General features: G+C 41.8%; 1 protein-coding gene across 2 annotated transcripts in view; it reads right to left on the bottom strand.

The window, feature by feature from the left end:
* Positions 1-6,177: 6,177 nt before the first annotated feature.
* TRAPPC12 (trafficking protein particle complex subunit 12) overlaps positions 6,178-16,416 on the bottom strand; it is a 56,298-nt gene continuing 46,059 nt past the window's right edge. Inside the window, exons 9-12 of one of the 2 annotated variants that reach the window (XM_051613954.1) lie at positions 11,046-11,144; positions 8,792-8,892; positions 7,907-7,994; positions 6,178-6,519 (exon numbers count right to left, since the gene is read on the bottom strand). In XM_051613954.1, coding sequence (XP_051469914.1) covers positions 6,277-6,519; positions 7,907-7,994; positions 8,792-8,892; positions 11,046-11,144 — 531 coding nt within the window. In that variant the 3' untranslated portion in view covers positions 6,178-6,276. The remainder of the gene's footprint in view (positions 6,520-7,906; positions 7,995-8,791; positions 8,893-11,045; positions 11,145-16,416) is intronic. The other variant, XM_051613955.1, reaches the window with a different exon arrangement.

Genomic DNA, 16,416 nt, shown 5'->3' with positions numbered 1-16,416 from the left:
GTGGTGGGTTTTGAGGAAGGAGAATCTTTCTGTACCTGAAAAAGTGCAGGAGTCCCGTTTCTGCGGCAGGGCGATGAAAAAAGCCACGGCAAATGGCCTAGAGGAACGGCAGAACAACGCTGGATGGACAGCTCGCTACTTAGGCGCTGATGGCGCGCAGTTTTAACCAGCAAATGCAGCGAACCGGGGAAAGGGCTAGGAGTTTGCAACACTAACTCGTAGGAGAAAAGGAGAAGGAGAAAGGAAGGAAAGACCAATGAGAAGATAGGATAGATGTATCACCACCCTTTTGTTCCAGCAAGGTCTTTTTCAGGGTGTTGTCCTGCTGTGCAAGCCTTCAGCCTCACATCCTAGTCCACAGGCGGTGGGTTGACAAGGCTGTGACCCCCTTTCACCTCTTTTATAACGTTCTGTCCTCCAGGGACCACCCCCGGGCGGCAATACGTGGCTGTGCAGTCTGCAAAGAGTTCTGGAGTGGGCTTGGGAGGGGCTTCTTCTAAGGGTCACCAAGGCGAGTGCTGGTGGTTGGCACATGTGCATAGCAGCTGCTGGACATGTAGCAAGGAAGGCAAGCTGGAGAGGAGCAGGGCAGGCGAGGAAGTGGGATAGCCTGCCATCCTGCCTACACTGTTCACACTTGCCTAACCCAGGACTTTAAGTCACGAGAAGGGATGTTGGGGTTCTTCATACCCTTGCAAGTCAACCTTCTCTGACAGGCGGGCACCTGGGTCCCCCCTCCTCACCCGCACTTTTCTGCTCCTCCCTAAGACCAGGATTGTGACCATCTCACACACCCCTTCAAGATGAGAAACTCTAAATTTGTAATTACCAAGCTGACCAGCAGAAATAAGTGGAAAAGCAGGTTTCTATCATTGCCTGAAAGTTAAAACTGGAGCCTGTGTGCTTTCAGTGCTACTGAGCTGCTGTTCATATGTTAAAAAGTCTGTGCAGGTTCCTATGTCATGTATCTCACTGATAAAATACCTTTTTTCCGCAATGTTTTGTTAAGTGGATAGAAAAAAGGATGGAAGAGGTGGATGACATCTTCCTTTCAGCTCGTATTATAGGTGTAAATGGATAAAACCCATCTTTAGTTTCCCTGGCTTTTTGCTCAGGACAGCAACAATCTAGGTTGCTACCGGAGCTGCCTCGAGAGGTTGACTCTAGCTGCTGTGCTTCTACCTCTTCAGAATAAATTTAAATCTCTATTTGATGCTTCAGTCCCATTTTCAGATTTCTTGGTTACAAGCTGAAGCAAAGAGGGAGTATGTTTCTCACTGCAGCTTAATATGACTGGAGAAGGGGGTACCACATATCTTGCATACTTCTGTTGGATGGCTCCAATGCATAGAATTGACTAAGTGCCTCAGCTGATCTACAGGTAAGATAGACATAGCTATGCATTGCAGACTATGCCCTGCTTATTCCCTCTCCAAGAAATCTGCAGCTTCAGAAAGGCTTCAAAAAAGGATTGTCTTCTACTGCTTCCTAGGTCACTGTAGTGCAGAAAACCTTGCACCATAGTGCAGAAAAACAGGTTATTCCCTGCACATCCTCGTGTTGAACCCCTCAGGATGGAGACAAATCTGAGGTTTGTTTGCTGGCTTGGTGAGATTTTCCCCCAGGTCATTGAGCTCATCCAGCTTGTGCATGGCTGCATGAGTGCTCTTGCTGACATGCAGGATGGAGTAGGTGGAGAAATGACCAGCCTTTCCAGTATAATGGCTGAAGACAATTATAGAGTATCAGGCATGTCTGCACTGCCTTTTGGGGAACAATTAACAGGTCCAGTCCAAAAACTGAGGTACCAGAAAAATGTGAATGACCAGCTGGTTAGGGGATACCATTATCACCTGAACTGCAGTTAGGTACTAGAAATAACAGATAGATGCTTAAGTCCTTTGAGGATCAGGGTGTCTGTGCATAATGTCATTATCAGATTGTCTGAAGTACAGCTTTTTTGCTCCTTTTTTAATAAAAGAGGAAATTTAAATGCAAAACTTCTCTTAAGACACATTAAGCTTTAAGACTTGACTACAATCAGCTCATTCAGGCTGTACTTACCACAGCTTTTCTCACTTAGCCAGATGACACATGCATGCTGTGTTTTAGAACTGAGCTCTGCCCTTATTTACACCAGGAACCCTCATTAAATTCATCTGAATTCATTGAATTTAACAGGATTGCATAGTGTAATTAATGTTTTGAGGACAAATTTTGTCCTTAGCTTTAATGCTTCAACACCATACACTGCATTCAGATGTGTAACTGGCTGAATATAGGAAATTCAATCGCTTAACTTGTGTATATGTTAAATCCATACCATAAAGTGACATTGACATTCTTTCTTGCATTTTATAAACAGTTAAGAATTTGCATACATCCAGCAGTGATAACATGCCTTTGCATTTAAATTTTAATTATTCTGCAAGTCTACCAGGATGTCACTTGTTTAATGGCTCACTGAGCTTAGAGGTCACTCAATCCAAGTCTCCTCTAATAGTGTTTTTATCTGAGTAAAAGCTTCTACTAATAACACCACTGCAAATATACTGAAGGGGGACCTACAAAGTAATACATATGAATTAGAATTTAGAGCATCTTGGAGAACAGGGAATTATGTTTTCAGAGTGTTTCTTTTTTAATGATTATTTTACTCTGACTGGGATTGTAAATTTTTATTCTCTGTTGATCGTAGAACATAGGTTGTAGTTTACACATGCACCAAATATAAGGCACTGCTGAATCAAAAAAGGAAGTGTTTTGCTCCTTGATTGTAAAGAGGCAAGTTGCTTCAGCATGCTGGATGATGGTGTATCATGCTCCTTTCACTTAGAATTGGAAAAGACAAATCAAGCTTCTTGAAAGCATAAGATGGTAGTATAACAATATAACGTGACACCTGACCTTCATCTAAATAAATGGGAATCTCTGTTGTAAGATATTAATTTACATATAATTGTAAATTTTTTAAACTGGAATAAAAGAATCACAGATTGGCTTGTGTTGGAAGGAGTCTTTGAAGACCATCTAGTCCAACTCCCCTGCCATGGGCAGAGACACCTTCCACTGGATCAGGTTGCTCAAAGCTTCATCCAACCTAGCCTTGAACACTTCCAAGGGTGGGGCATCCACAACTTCCCTGGACTGCCTGTTCCAGTGTCTCACCATCCTCCTAGTGAGTAATTTCTTCCTTATGTCCAATCTAAATCTACCCTCTTTCAGCTTAAAACCTTTGTCCCTTGTCTTGTCATTACATGCTCTGGTAAATTGTTCAGTGCTTGCAGAATCTTTGAGAACAATGGTGGTTACATACCAGGACTTTTTCCTCTCCTAAGAAACCCTATGCCCAAGAAAAGTGACCTGTGACAGAGAAAATATGCTACTAAAATTACTTACAATGAGTAAGGTGAGTAACATACTGGATCAGGATAATAGTTGTGACAAACTGAAGACTACACTGATTTTGACTTGGCTATGACAATATAATGTGAGAATGTGTCCAGTTACTGTTAAACCCTGCCTAAAATCATAGCTGTATGTAAAACATATGTAAAACTTCATAAAGAGCAATGCAAAAGTAACTACTTTTATTTCACTGTATTTTAAACCTCTCTGAAGATCTGTAAATAGCTTTTAAACCCAACTGAAGCAGGTGGTGTTGAATCTTGCCTTTTTAGTTTAGTCATGGTACCTTAGGACAAGTCTACCCACAAGTTTATGGTGCTGCACAAGTTTAATTAAGATCCAGCTGTGGAACCTAGAAACCAAGCCAGAAACAGAGATGCTAATGGATTTAATTTTTTTCAGTTGATTGGTACATAACTAGCCATTGTTTTGGTGTACAGTTATCACCTGTAAAACATATATATCCTGTAAAGAGATGTTGGGAGGGGAGAGAGCCAGGACAGGTGACCCATACTGACTGAAGGGATATTCCCTAAAGAAAGGGGAGGTCGAGGGTGGGGAGGACAGAAATCCGTTATCACGATGTTTGTCTTCTGGAGCAACTGCTGTGTGTACTGAAGCCCTATGTCCTGGGAAGTGGCTGGACATCACCTGCTGATGGGGAATAGAGAATAAAGCTTTTGTTTTCCTTTGCTTTTTGCTTTGTTGAATTGCCTTTATCTTTACCCATGAGGTTTTTGTTTCCATTTTACTTCCCAGCCCCTCCCCCTTCCCTGTCCTGTTGAGAAGGAGAGTGATACATCAGCTTGGTGGGCAATTGGCATCCAGCTAGGGTCAACCACCACACAGATGGAGAAATGTGGGCAGAGGTGTGAAATACACTGATACCACAGTGATACTGTGATTCCAAAAATCTGTGTTCCAAGAGATGCTGAAATAATGGTATGCTGATAATGTCACTTCAGTGATAACTGCCTTGTGTCCTGCTCAGTATCACTCCATTTGCTTTCAGTCTGTGTGGCCTAGTCCTTACACACCTCTGCCTCAGTCTCTGTTTCCCTGGAAAATATTTTCTACATGGTGTTTTGCCTTGGTAACAGGAAGGAAGAGGAACTGAGCTGAAATGGGTTGTTTCCACTCTGCCTAACTAGTAGTGCCCATCTCTCTACTCAGCACAATGCCACAACAGAGCAGCTATGCCTGTCTACCCTGAGGGAAATCCACAGGCTCCAGGGTAGCCATGAGGAAGACAGCTGTAGTATAACAAGAGTTGAAATAAATAATCATGCACACTTTAAAGCAGTTCCTAGAACAACTTTGTAGCATCAGCTGGTGACGTGCAAGTGGATATGGTCCATGCCAACCTCATGAATTTCAACAAGGCCAAGTGCAAGGTTCTGCGCCTGGGTCAGAGCAATCCCAAGCACAAAGGCAGGCTGGGCAGAGAACGGACTGAGAACAGCCCTGAGGAGAAGGACTTGGGGGTGTTGGTTGATGAGAAGCTCAACGTGAGCCAGGAATGTGTGCCAAGTGTGTCCTGGGCTGCATCACCAGCAGTGTGGCCAGGAGGTTGAGAGAGGGGATTCTGCCCCTCTGCTCTCATGAGACCCTTCCTGGAGTACTGTGGCCAGTTCTGGAGCCCACAAGACAAGAAGGACATAGACCTGCTGGTGCACAAGTCCAGAGGAGGGTCAGGAAGATGATCAGATGGTTGGAGCATCTCTCTTATGAAGACAGGCTGAGAGTTGGGGTTGCTCAGCCTGGAGAAGAGAAGGCTCTGGGGAGACCTTAGAGTGACCTTCCAGTACCTGAAGGGGGCTCTACAGGAAAGCTGGGGAGTGACATTTTACAAGGGCCTGTAGTGAGAGGACAAGGGTTAATGGATTAAAAATGGAAGAGGGGAGATCAAATTATTCACTATGGGAGTGGGGAGACACTGGAAGAGGTTACCCAGGGAATTTTTGGATGTCCCATCCCTGCAAGTGTTCAAAGCCAGGTTGGATGGGGCTTTGAGCAACATGGTCTAGTGGGAGGTGTCCCTGCCCATGCAGGGGGGTTTGAACCTGATTATCTTTAAGGCACTATATTGGGAATAGAAATTGTCCACTCCCACCAACAGCCTTCCAGAATTCAAGTACTTTAATCTGAAAGATTTAATGGTGTCACAAACCAAGAAACTACAGGGAGACTGATCACTCAGATAGTATCATCCCTCATACTGTGGGGCACTGTGTGATTCCTTCACATGCTGTCAGGACAACTTACTTTAGGTAGCTCTGCTTGACTGAGGAGGTAGACTAGATGACCTCCAGAGGTCCCTTCCAACCTCAGCTGTGCTGTGATTCTGTATGGTGGTTATGAAGCAACCTCCTTTAAGAGTAGTGAACATACAAAGGTATAATACTCAGTAGTCTGACGGGGCAAAATGAGACACACACAGTAGAAGCAAGAGAAATGCATCCAGAATTTCATTTCTATAATACACATATTCTGTTGGTAACTCTTAACTGATAAAATTAGCTCATGTGATTTGCTCTGCTAATTACTGAAAAAAGAACAATCATCAAGACAATATAAGGTCAGTTTTTCTTACAAAAAGATTTTGAGTAGTTGACTGTATGTGTATATATATATATATATATAGTGCTCTGTAATGTGGAAAAACTAAACAGTAATTGACTTGTAGGGGTGAAGCTTGCTCTAGCTCAGCAGTCTTCACAATGAGCAGACCATTAGAGACAACAGATTCTGTAGAAATGCCACCAAATATTCATAACTGAATAGATTTTATTTCACATTTACACATTAGCAATTGTATATACAATTTAAAAAATCAGCCTTGCTGGAAAAAAGTTGGTTGGAAATGATCTATCCTAACTTGAGACACTGAGTATTAAAGCTATCACCCTCTTTGATAGCTACAGCCTCTAAAAGTGCCTGCTTCTTCTGCATGCTGCGAGATGACTCCAGTTCATACATCGTTGTCAAGTTGAAGAGAACACTCTCATGTAGGTAGTGTTTAGGGTCCTGCTGAACCATTCCTTCCAGTTGCCGCAGGGAATCCTTCAGTTTTCCCAGATAAAGAAGACAAACAGCAGCGTTGTTATTAGCCTAGAGAAAAAGAGATTGTAAATAAAAAAATAAATAAGTTTGTGTGTGTATATATATACATATGTATGTATTTACAAGAGATGAGAGAGAAGGAAAAAATAAGAAGTCTGGCATCTGGAGTTACAACAGATTTACTGTGTGCTAAGAATTACTATTTTGTGTGTGTGTGCATGCAAGTAACTAAAATACATTATCAATCATACAATCCAATCCTTTTCTTATGTTACTTTCAAGATTTATCCTGTGCCAGTAGGATCTGCTGAGTTCTAAGAGCTGAAAATCTAAAAGAGTCTAAAAGTGAAATAAAAATAGTATAGGCCATTAGTCAGTTAATTTTGAAAGTCAATTGAAACAGATTTCAAAAACAATATGAACCTCTGAATGCTGTTATTTTCATAGTTTGGTGGTGTGTTTTTTTTTTTTTAATAACTTTACTGTGTCTTCAGAAAAGTTTTTCTCTCTGGCTTACATATAGAAGATCCACATCAGAAAGAGGAAGAAATTGTCTCAGCACAAAGGCATCTACAACTGACTTCAGCTACTTTCAGTAGATAGGGCAGTCTAAACACATCATAAATGATCATGTCAGTTTTCCACACAAACCAGGTTTTATAAGTTACCAAACTATTCCAACAGTAAAAAGTCATACAACATGTTTAGCAGCAGCAACTTTCATAGTTTCTGAAAGCTGCAGATAAAGGAAGAATACAGCCTTTAACAAAAATATCTTTTTCTCTCTCTTCAGGAAACCTCACCAATCCCATGTGATTTGTAACACGTACTATTTTATAGTGTGCAAAATGTTTCAATTCATGTGCTGCTTAAACTCAGTTCCTTCGGTCTTTAAATGGCCTTGATCAGGCTGCTTGGGGATCAGCTGTCTCAGCTCTTAGCAACACTGTTACATGACCACGCACTGAAGGCTGCCAAATGTATAAAACCCACAAGTAAATAAACAGCTCTTATCTCCTCTTGTGATGGGAATCCAAGGTTCTGATATGCAATATGTTAAAAATGTCATGTTTAAAATTAAAATATCCCTTCAATGTTGTGTGAAATCAAGCTAATCTTATATATGTTGGCAGCTGCCATTTCTTTTTCTGACATGCACGTCTGTGCTAAAAACAGTGACTGCAAAAGATCCTATAAAAGATCACGTTTTGGAATTCCTGCATGCATGCTGAAATATTCATGCTCTTCATGTAGACTTTTTTCATTTCCCATCCCATTTTATATCTTATCTATACTAAAAACCTTTTGGCACATATGCCACATCCAGTTTTTCTGTAAAGCTCTGAGCATACTCTGGGTACTAATTAAATCCATGCATGAAGCATTTGGGAATAATTTAGGGGTTCATTATGAATGTAGCAATTGGGAGATTTACCACAGCATTTGATGAGTCGATCCTTAAAATTTCTGTGAAAAATCGATGAGCTTCTGCAAAATTATTTTGACCAAGGTGGAGAAATGCTCTAGAAAGTAAATGACATACGAATGAGTTCTCAAAAATCCAAGGCGATAATATATTTTTAAAAGAAAGGACATAATTTTAATTTCTCCTGTTACGTATGTGAGAGTTTTTGACATTTGCTCTTCATAGTGTAATTACAACCAGCAAGGAGACTCTGATTTACAGACAAATGGAATGACAACTTGAAGCGTTTGGCTATTACATATTCTGCCTACCAAAGGAAGAGTCTTCATTTTATTTTTATTAATTTAAATGGAGATACTCTCTTCCTGGAATTCTCTCTCTTCATGAAATTAGCCATACTATATCATTTTCAGAGCACTTTTGAATAGTATTTTCTAAATATATTAAGCCAATGTGCTATTGGTTACAAAAGAAGTCCCCTCATCAGGAAGCTCATTTTACTACAATGTATTCCAGCACTCTCTGAAACTAGCAGGCAGTAACTTTACTAGCAGACCTGACTATAGGTTAAGGGCCCAAAATAGTTTCCCCTCTCTTAAGTTATTTAAGGAAATGCATATTGAAAAAGCAGAGTGAAAATATGCAATGCTTGGAAGAATGAGAAAAAGCTTTGTAGAATCAACTGAAGGATCACTATTTCAATCCAGGATAATACGACTGTACCAAGTAATACAGATCTCCTGGGTCTATATGCCATTCAGTCCCACTTACAACAGATGTACTTACATAAAAAAGAGAAAATGCATGGGATTGTCTCAAGGGTAGTTTAATGTTCACAACACATACTTTGCAAAACCATATTTTTAAATTTCACTTAGATATTAAATTATCTACCTGTTCATTAAAACCATAATTTGGCTCTGTAGTCCATCCAATTTGTGAGTCACTTTTTCAACATCTTCAAAATATTTTTCTGCAGTTTTTATGTCTCCAATCTAGACAGTAAAATAATAAGAAAGTTATTGCAAGAAGAAGAAAAGAGATCCAGCCTGATTATATCTGTTACAAAGGATAAGAACATGAAAACATATCACAGTCCATTATCTAATTGTTTGGCACCAAGCTAACTGGGTAACATCTGTTATCAAACAGGGTATCTGAAGAGCCACATTAAGGTCCTGAAAAGAGACCCAAAAGCTTGAGCAACTTTATCTGAGGCAGTGTTTCTCAGCTGTGGGTTGTGGAGCATTCATGGATTGTAGGGCAGAGATGCCCCGCATCCTCCTTCGGCCTTTTTGTTGTAAATGACTCCAAAGTTCATAAACTTAGCTGATATTGAGAAATGGTCAGAATTACTTCCAGTGTATCTGGGTGTTACTCTGCAGGAAGTGAAGAGAGAAACTGCCCATAGGCAGAAGTTGTCAACAGGCAGAACTGGAATACAGTGGCCTGGTAGCAAGCATAGGACCCATACTTGCTTAACCCTTAGCTTATAGGTCATAGCCGGAGACCACAGGATGATTTCAGTGCATGAGAGCCAAACATGTCATAAAACAACTCCAATGCAAAGGGTCACTGACAGTGTCAGGGGAACAGTCCACTTGCAGATTGAAAAATACTGGTGAATGCATTGTGCAGGCTGAAGGAATGAGGGATTTAAAAGCTGGGAGGGGAGGACAGTGAAGTGGATTCCTAGAAAGGAAGAGTACGTATCACATGCATTGCTATTTGAGATGGAAAAAAAAATCTTTGAAGATGGCCCCTTTAGTAAATAAGTTACCAAGGTGTGTTTCAGAGAAAGATACACTTTTGGTAAGGTTTCACAATACAGTGTCTAATTTCAGGCTGGAGAGATGGAAGAAGAAAACTTAGTATTGGGTAAAATAAATCTGTCAAAATGAGTTAAACTACACTAGTTCAGGAGCATAAAGCTGTGGAAACCAGGCAACCCTCAGTTGAGGAGATTCAGGGAGCCCTGGAGATCACCTGTTAGCTCAAGAACAGGATCAACATTACCAACAAAGTTTGTGACAACTGTGTTGAAGTTCTTAGAGTAGAATTCTTAGATGGGTAATATTCCACAGCCTACCTAGAAACTTATTCCTGAATTCTTACACACCCATCGTATTAGAAAATACACTCTAATTCTATCTTGCTGCCCTTTTTACCCCAACTTTTTATCATGTTCATAGTGGTCAGGGAGAACAGTAAAATTCCTCTTTTTTCACAGCCTTTTACATACTTGAAAATTTTTATTGCACTTTCTCCCATGTTCCTTTTTCTAGAATTATAATAAATTTTCAAGCAAATCTGTGCTCACCCCTTTCTCATAGATGATTCTTTCTATATTCTCTGATCACCCTTGCTCTGAACTCTTTACTTCACATCCTCCCTGAGTGCCTGCTGACCAGCAGTGAGAATGGAAGGATTACTTATGTTTCACATGTGAACACGAAGTTTGCTTTTATGTCCAAGTATTTTGGAAGTCCTATTTGTTTACCCATGTGTAGTTGCTTACCCTTTGCCTAATTCCCTTCTACAGAACAGTGTCTAATCAGTTGTTTCCCATTTTATATTTGTGTATTACTCACAGTCTTTAGTAGTATTTTATCTGTGCCACTTGAATCACAGCCAATTTAACATTTCAGTTTCTCAACTTGTCAAGATTATTTTGCATTCTGATCCTGCCCTTCACAGTGTCTGTACAATTCTCAGCTTCGTAAATTTTACAAGCACGTTTCTAGTTTCATCATACAAGCACCTAACTGAAAAATATAAACACTGCAAACTCTAAAGGGATCCTTGTGGAAAGGATCATCTAGCAAATCTTTCTAGTCTTCCAGTGCATGGCTCTTCCAGTACACATTTTAGATACAGGAAACATCCATTTTAAGGTTAATCTAGATTTCTTCCCCATTTTTTTATGGGACTATCAAACTTTGCTTGCTAATGTACATGGATGTACAGGTTCCTTATATTTCCTAACTTTATCTAATATCACATGGTAGAAGTTTTTTTTAGTTTTGACCACTGCCTCTACAACTTGATCCATGCCCTATAAAAACAGCTGTAGTTTTAAATGCAACAATTCTTTACTAAGTTGCTGTCAACAGCAATTTAGTTAGTAGATGTAGAATAAAATGCATACCTGAAGGAAAATCCTTCCAATTCCACTCAACAGCTGAGGCTCTTGCTGTGGGTAATATTTGATGACGGTGTGATAAGCATCTACAGCAAGGACATAGTCCTAAGGGATGAAAAGCACATGACCAGATATTTAAGCTCAGCATTCTTCAGCCCTTACGTTGCCTTCTTTTTAAATACATATGCAAGCAGAATTAAAGTAATTACAACTTACCAGTGGGACAGAATTTCTACCTATCATTGTAGACACTAGTAGTTGACTATGTTGGTCTTTTCTCAGTTACACTGGAACTGCATATACAGGGGGTCTTGCTTTTTTTTCCAAATGGATCATATTCTATTTGTAGCTAAACGCCAAGAACAAAAAATCTGAACATTTAGTCTTCAGCTAAGATTATTATTTAGGATGAAAGTAAAAAGTCTTCTGTGTGCCAGGGGTATACATACTTCAGAAGTGTTTCATGTATGTATACATACATATTTCAAATGTATGTATAATTTACATGGTTTAACAAACCCTGTTCCAAAGCTTCAGGAGCTGCTTGTGTATGTGTTCTTAACTTGTGAAAAACATAATGCATCAGAAGCTGCAATTCATGCACATTTTCAGATGACCAACTAGCAAAACTGCCAAGGGAAACTAGACCTTTTCTATCCCTCCACCCAAACTTTTGTTTCCTTCTACCAAACTGTTTAAAAGGAAAATGACCAGGTAATCTAAATAAAAAACGGATTTGGGCTAAAAGAAAGTGTGGGGTGGGCTGCTTCTGAACTCCAGGAAGCCTCACAAGTGACCCCACACACACTCACCTGCACAAAGATCATGCTGGCAAGTGGCAGCTCTGAGATCTGCCTGCTCAAGATGCAGTGCAACCATATCCTCTACATAATGCCCAGTGACAGAGGATTAAACAAAATTATGGTCCCATTTCCCACAGGAAAAAATGCCCATGTGACTGGTTACTGCAGTCTGGCTGTTTCATGCAGCCCAGCAGTGACAAAATGATCTAGGCACTAAATGACTTTTTACAGTGTGGCTACCTGGTCTTTCGAAGGCACACCTGAGAAACTCTGCAAGCACTCTCTGGTTACTGGAAGATGTGGTAGGTACATTCATGGGGCACAGGGTAACACTAGCCTCAGCTATAGCTTCTTGGAGCAATTCAGAGCAGAGGCAGAGAAAGTCAACGTTTTCTTATAAAAGCCAGGCATGTGCAAAGACAGAAGATTCTGTGCAGTACTAATCCAGTGATTCCTGACAGTCCTACCCTTCAACTTAATGGAAGAATTTGTGGTGGGTGTTAGGAAGCAAAAGACATCAAAGAATAATCTTTCAAAACTGCACAGACATCTTAGGATACACACAGCATCCTTGTAGATAAGTTGATCAAGAATGGGTTTGGTGATCAGGTAGTGAGGTGGATCAAGAACTGGTTGAAAGGAAGGAGGCAAAGAGTTGTAGTCAATGGGGCGGAATCTGGTTGGAGGTGTGTGACTAGTGGAGTCCCTCAGGGGTCAGTACTGGGACCGGTGTTGTTCAACATCTTCATCAACGACCTGGATGAGGGTATAGAATGTACTCTCAGCAAGTTTGCTGATGACACAAAGCTGGGAGGAGTGGCTGACACATGGGAGGGCTGTGCTGCCATTCAGAGGGACTTGGACAGGCTGGAGACTTGGGCGGGGAAAAACCTGATGAAGTTCAACAAGGGCAAGTGTAGAGTTTTGCATTTGGGAAGAGGAACCCCATGTACCAGTACAGGTTGGGGGCTGACCTGCTGGAGGGCAGTGTAGGTGAAAGGGACCTGGGGGTCCTGGTAGACAGGAGGATGACCATGAGCCAGCAATGTGCCCTTGTGGCTAAGAAGGCCAATGGCATCCTGGGGTGCATTAGAAAGGGTGTGGTTAGTCAGTCAAGAGAGGTTCTCCTCCCCCTCTATTGTGCATTGGTGAGGCCGCATCTGGAGTATTGTGTCCAGTTCTGGGCCCCTCAGTTCAAGAAGGACAGGGAACTGCTTGAAAGAGTCCAGCGCAGAGCCACAAAGATGATGAAGGGAGTGGAACATCTCCCTTATGAGGAAAGGCTGAGGGAGCTGGGTCTCTTTAGCTTGGAGAAAAGGAGACTGAGGGGTGACCTCATCAATGTTTACAAATATGTAAGGGGTGAGTGCCAGGGAGATGGAGTTAGGCTTTTCTCAGTGTTGACCAGTGACAGGACAAGGGGTAATGGGATCAAATTGGAACATAGGAGGTTCAAGGTGAATATTCGGAATTTTTTTTTTACTGTGAGAGTGACAGAGCACTGGAACAGGCTGCCCAGAGAGGTTGTGGAGTCTCCTTCTCTGGAGACATTCAAAACTCACCTGGATGTGTTCCTGTGTAATGTGCTCTAGAAGACCCTGCTCTGGCAGGGGGGTTGGACTAGATGATCTTTTGAGGTCCCTTCCAACCCCTAGGATTCTATGATTCTATGATACTCTTTACCCTACTATTTTTCTTTGTCAAATTATAGTACTCATTTAACTTGTCCCTAACGTAATCATACCGACTGGTAAAGGTACTTTTTCTTCATCTTCTGCTTAGTCTGAGGACGCAATGTGCCAGAGGTGCAATGAATTTTTTTTCCTGAGGTCACAACTAAAATGATTGAACCCTACTTGACCCATGCACTAGGTCACCATTTGGAACATACTAATTGTTTCATATACACATAAAAAAATATCAAGAGAACTCTTTGGAGGCTGATCTGTGTAAGAGAGAAATTACATGTCCTATAATAGCAGAGGCTGACTTAAACAGCCCAGGATGCGCTCTGCAGGACCCTTCTTTTGCAAACAACTCGTATTCTGTGGGTAAAATTATTAATTCTGAAGAGTGAATTATTAACATTTAAAGTTTATTCCAATTCTCATGTGCCATGCCATGTTCATGCTTATTATTGGTAATGGAAAGAGTTCAGAGCAAAGACAACAGGCCATATATGCAAAAATATATTTATTTAAATTTTAATTTATTTAATATTCAGAACTAAAATGTGATGAAATTTATGCTACCAGAATTTTTCATAAAGCCCCATTTTCACTGTAGCATCTTTCACTAAAGGACTTCACTGATCATGGAGTCCCACTGTATTAGTCATAAAAAACTTGGAACAGGAACCCTTTGAACTGCCTCTGTAGAGGAACCCCAGCCACGCTTGTTGTGGCTATTAATACCTGCAAGAGTGTCACTTGTAAAATCTAAAGGACTGCCTATAACTGTGAATTTTATCCCTTTAAACAGAAAATGTGCTCACTAGAGAAACTATTTTATTATATCCAATTTTAGCTTTTTTGCTCAATGTCTTCCATTCCGTGGTCTAAAGCTGCCCCTTACCCAGTGCTCAGTCTCGTGCCCCCACTAAGACTTAGGCTACACAACAAAGATGTGAAGCACAACCATGAAGGAGGGGAGGCATTACAGTCACATCCCCAAACTGGTGGATAAACAACTCCCAGGAGATCATGCAGTTAAAACTGACAGAAAAGTGCTTCTGTCAGCTCTGTTAACAGCTTAGCATGATCTGATGGCAGAGAAGTCTCGGCCAGAAGAAGCTGCACCAGGGGGCACTGTTTGCACAATAACACCACAGGCTCCCCTAGTGAAGTTGGTAGCCAGTCTTGGAAGGAAGCAGCGAAGTAGTGTCTTGGATGTCCATGCTGTGGGGGCTTCATGGAATTGGCCTTGTCAGGCAAAAAAATCTTCATTCCCCTTTGCATTCCTATCAACTCACTGGACATCACCGTATGTGTTGTAACTAGGAGTATGTAAAATGTCCCTAGTGGCTTGAAGAAAGGAAACATTACACCCATTTTTAAAAGGGGTAGAAAGGAGGACCCTGGCAACTACTGACCTGTCAGCTACACCTCTGTGCCTAGGAAGATCATGGAACAGATCCTCCTAGAAGACATGATAATGCACATAGAGCATGCGGAGGTAGTTCAGGACAGCCAGCATGGCTTTACCAGGTGAAATTCCTGCCTGACCAACATTACAGCATACAATGGAGTGACTGCATCAGTAGACAAGGGAAGACCTATAGATGTCATCTATCTGGGCTTCTGCAAGGCCTTTGACACGATCCCCCACAACATCCTTCTCTCTAAGTTGAAAAGATACGGGTTTGATGGGTGGACTGCTCAGTGGATAAGAAACTGGCTGGATGGTTGCATCCAGAGGGTAATGGTCAATGGCTTGATGTCCAGATGGAAAACAGTGACAAGTGGTGTCCCTCAGGGGTCGGTACTGGGACTGTTTAATTGACAGTGGCATTGAGAGCACCCTCAGCAAGTTTGCTGATCACACCAAGATGGGTGGTCTGTCAAGGGATGTGCCTGAGGGATGGGACGCCATCCAGAGTGACCTGGACAAGCTAGAGAAGTGGGCCCAGGTGAACCTCGTGAGGTTCTACAAGGCCAGGTGCAGGGTCCTGCACCTGGGCCAGGCAACAAAAGATATGAATACAGGTTGGGGGAAGACATGCTAGAGAGCAGCCCTGTGGAAAAAGACCTAGGGGTACTAATGGATCAAAAGCTGGACATGAGCCACCAATGTGCAATTGCAGCCCAGAAGGCCAACTCCATCCTGGGATGCATCAAAAGAAGTGTGGCCAGCAGATTGAGAGAGGTGATTCTGCCCCTTTACTCTGCCCTGGTGAGACCTCACCTGGAGCACTGTGTCCAGCTCTGGAGCCCCCAATCAAAGAAGGATGTGGACCTGTTGGGAGCATGTCTAGAGGAGTGCAATGAAAATGACCAGGGGGCTGGAGCACCTCTCTTATGAAGACAGACTGATGGAGTTGGAGTTGTTCAACCTGAAGAAAAGAAGACTCCATATAGTGACCTTCCAATACCTGAAAGGTGCCTCTAAGAAGGCTGGGGAAGAGCTGTTCACTAGGGCATGTAACGAGAGGACAAGAGATAATAGTTTCAAGCTAGAGAGGAGTAGATTTAAGTTGGACATTAATAAAAAGTTCTTTAATATGAGGGTGGTAGATCACAGGTTGCCTAGGGAGGTGGTGGGGGCCCCATCCCTGGAGACATTCAAGGTCAGCAATCTGGTCTATTTGGAGATGTCCCTGCTTATTGTAGGGGGGTTGGACTAGATGACCTTGATAGGTCCCTTCCAACCCAAAATATTCTATGATTCACACCTCTTAAAAGAGACAGTAGAGGTGAAGCGTTAAGAGTCTATGCACTTTATTTGTGGATGGGGCACCCTGTTCCAATGCAATGGCACAGAACTCAGCATCTGTGCTTATCCACCCCATGCCTTGAAGTACCTATCGCAGGCATGGGACCCATTTCTTCCAGGAGATCATAAGAGATTAAGTTATA

This window comes from Apus apus, chromosome 3 (genome assembly GCF_020740795.1).
Source record: "Apus apus isolate bApuApu2 chromosome 3, bApuApu2.pri.cur, whole genome shotgun sequence".
Lineage (NCBI taxonomy): Eukaryota > Metazoa > Chordata > Aves > Apodiformes > Apodidae > Apus > Apus apus.
This window is presented reverse-complemented; position numbering and strand designations above follow the sequence as displayed.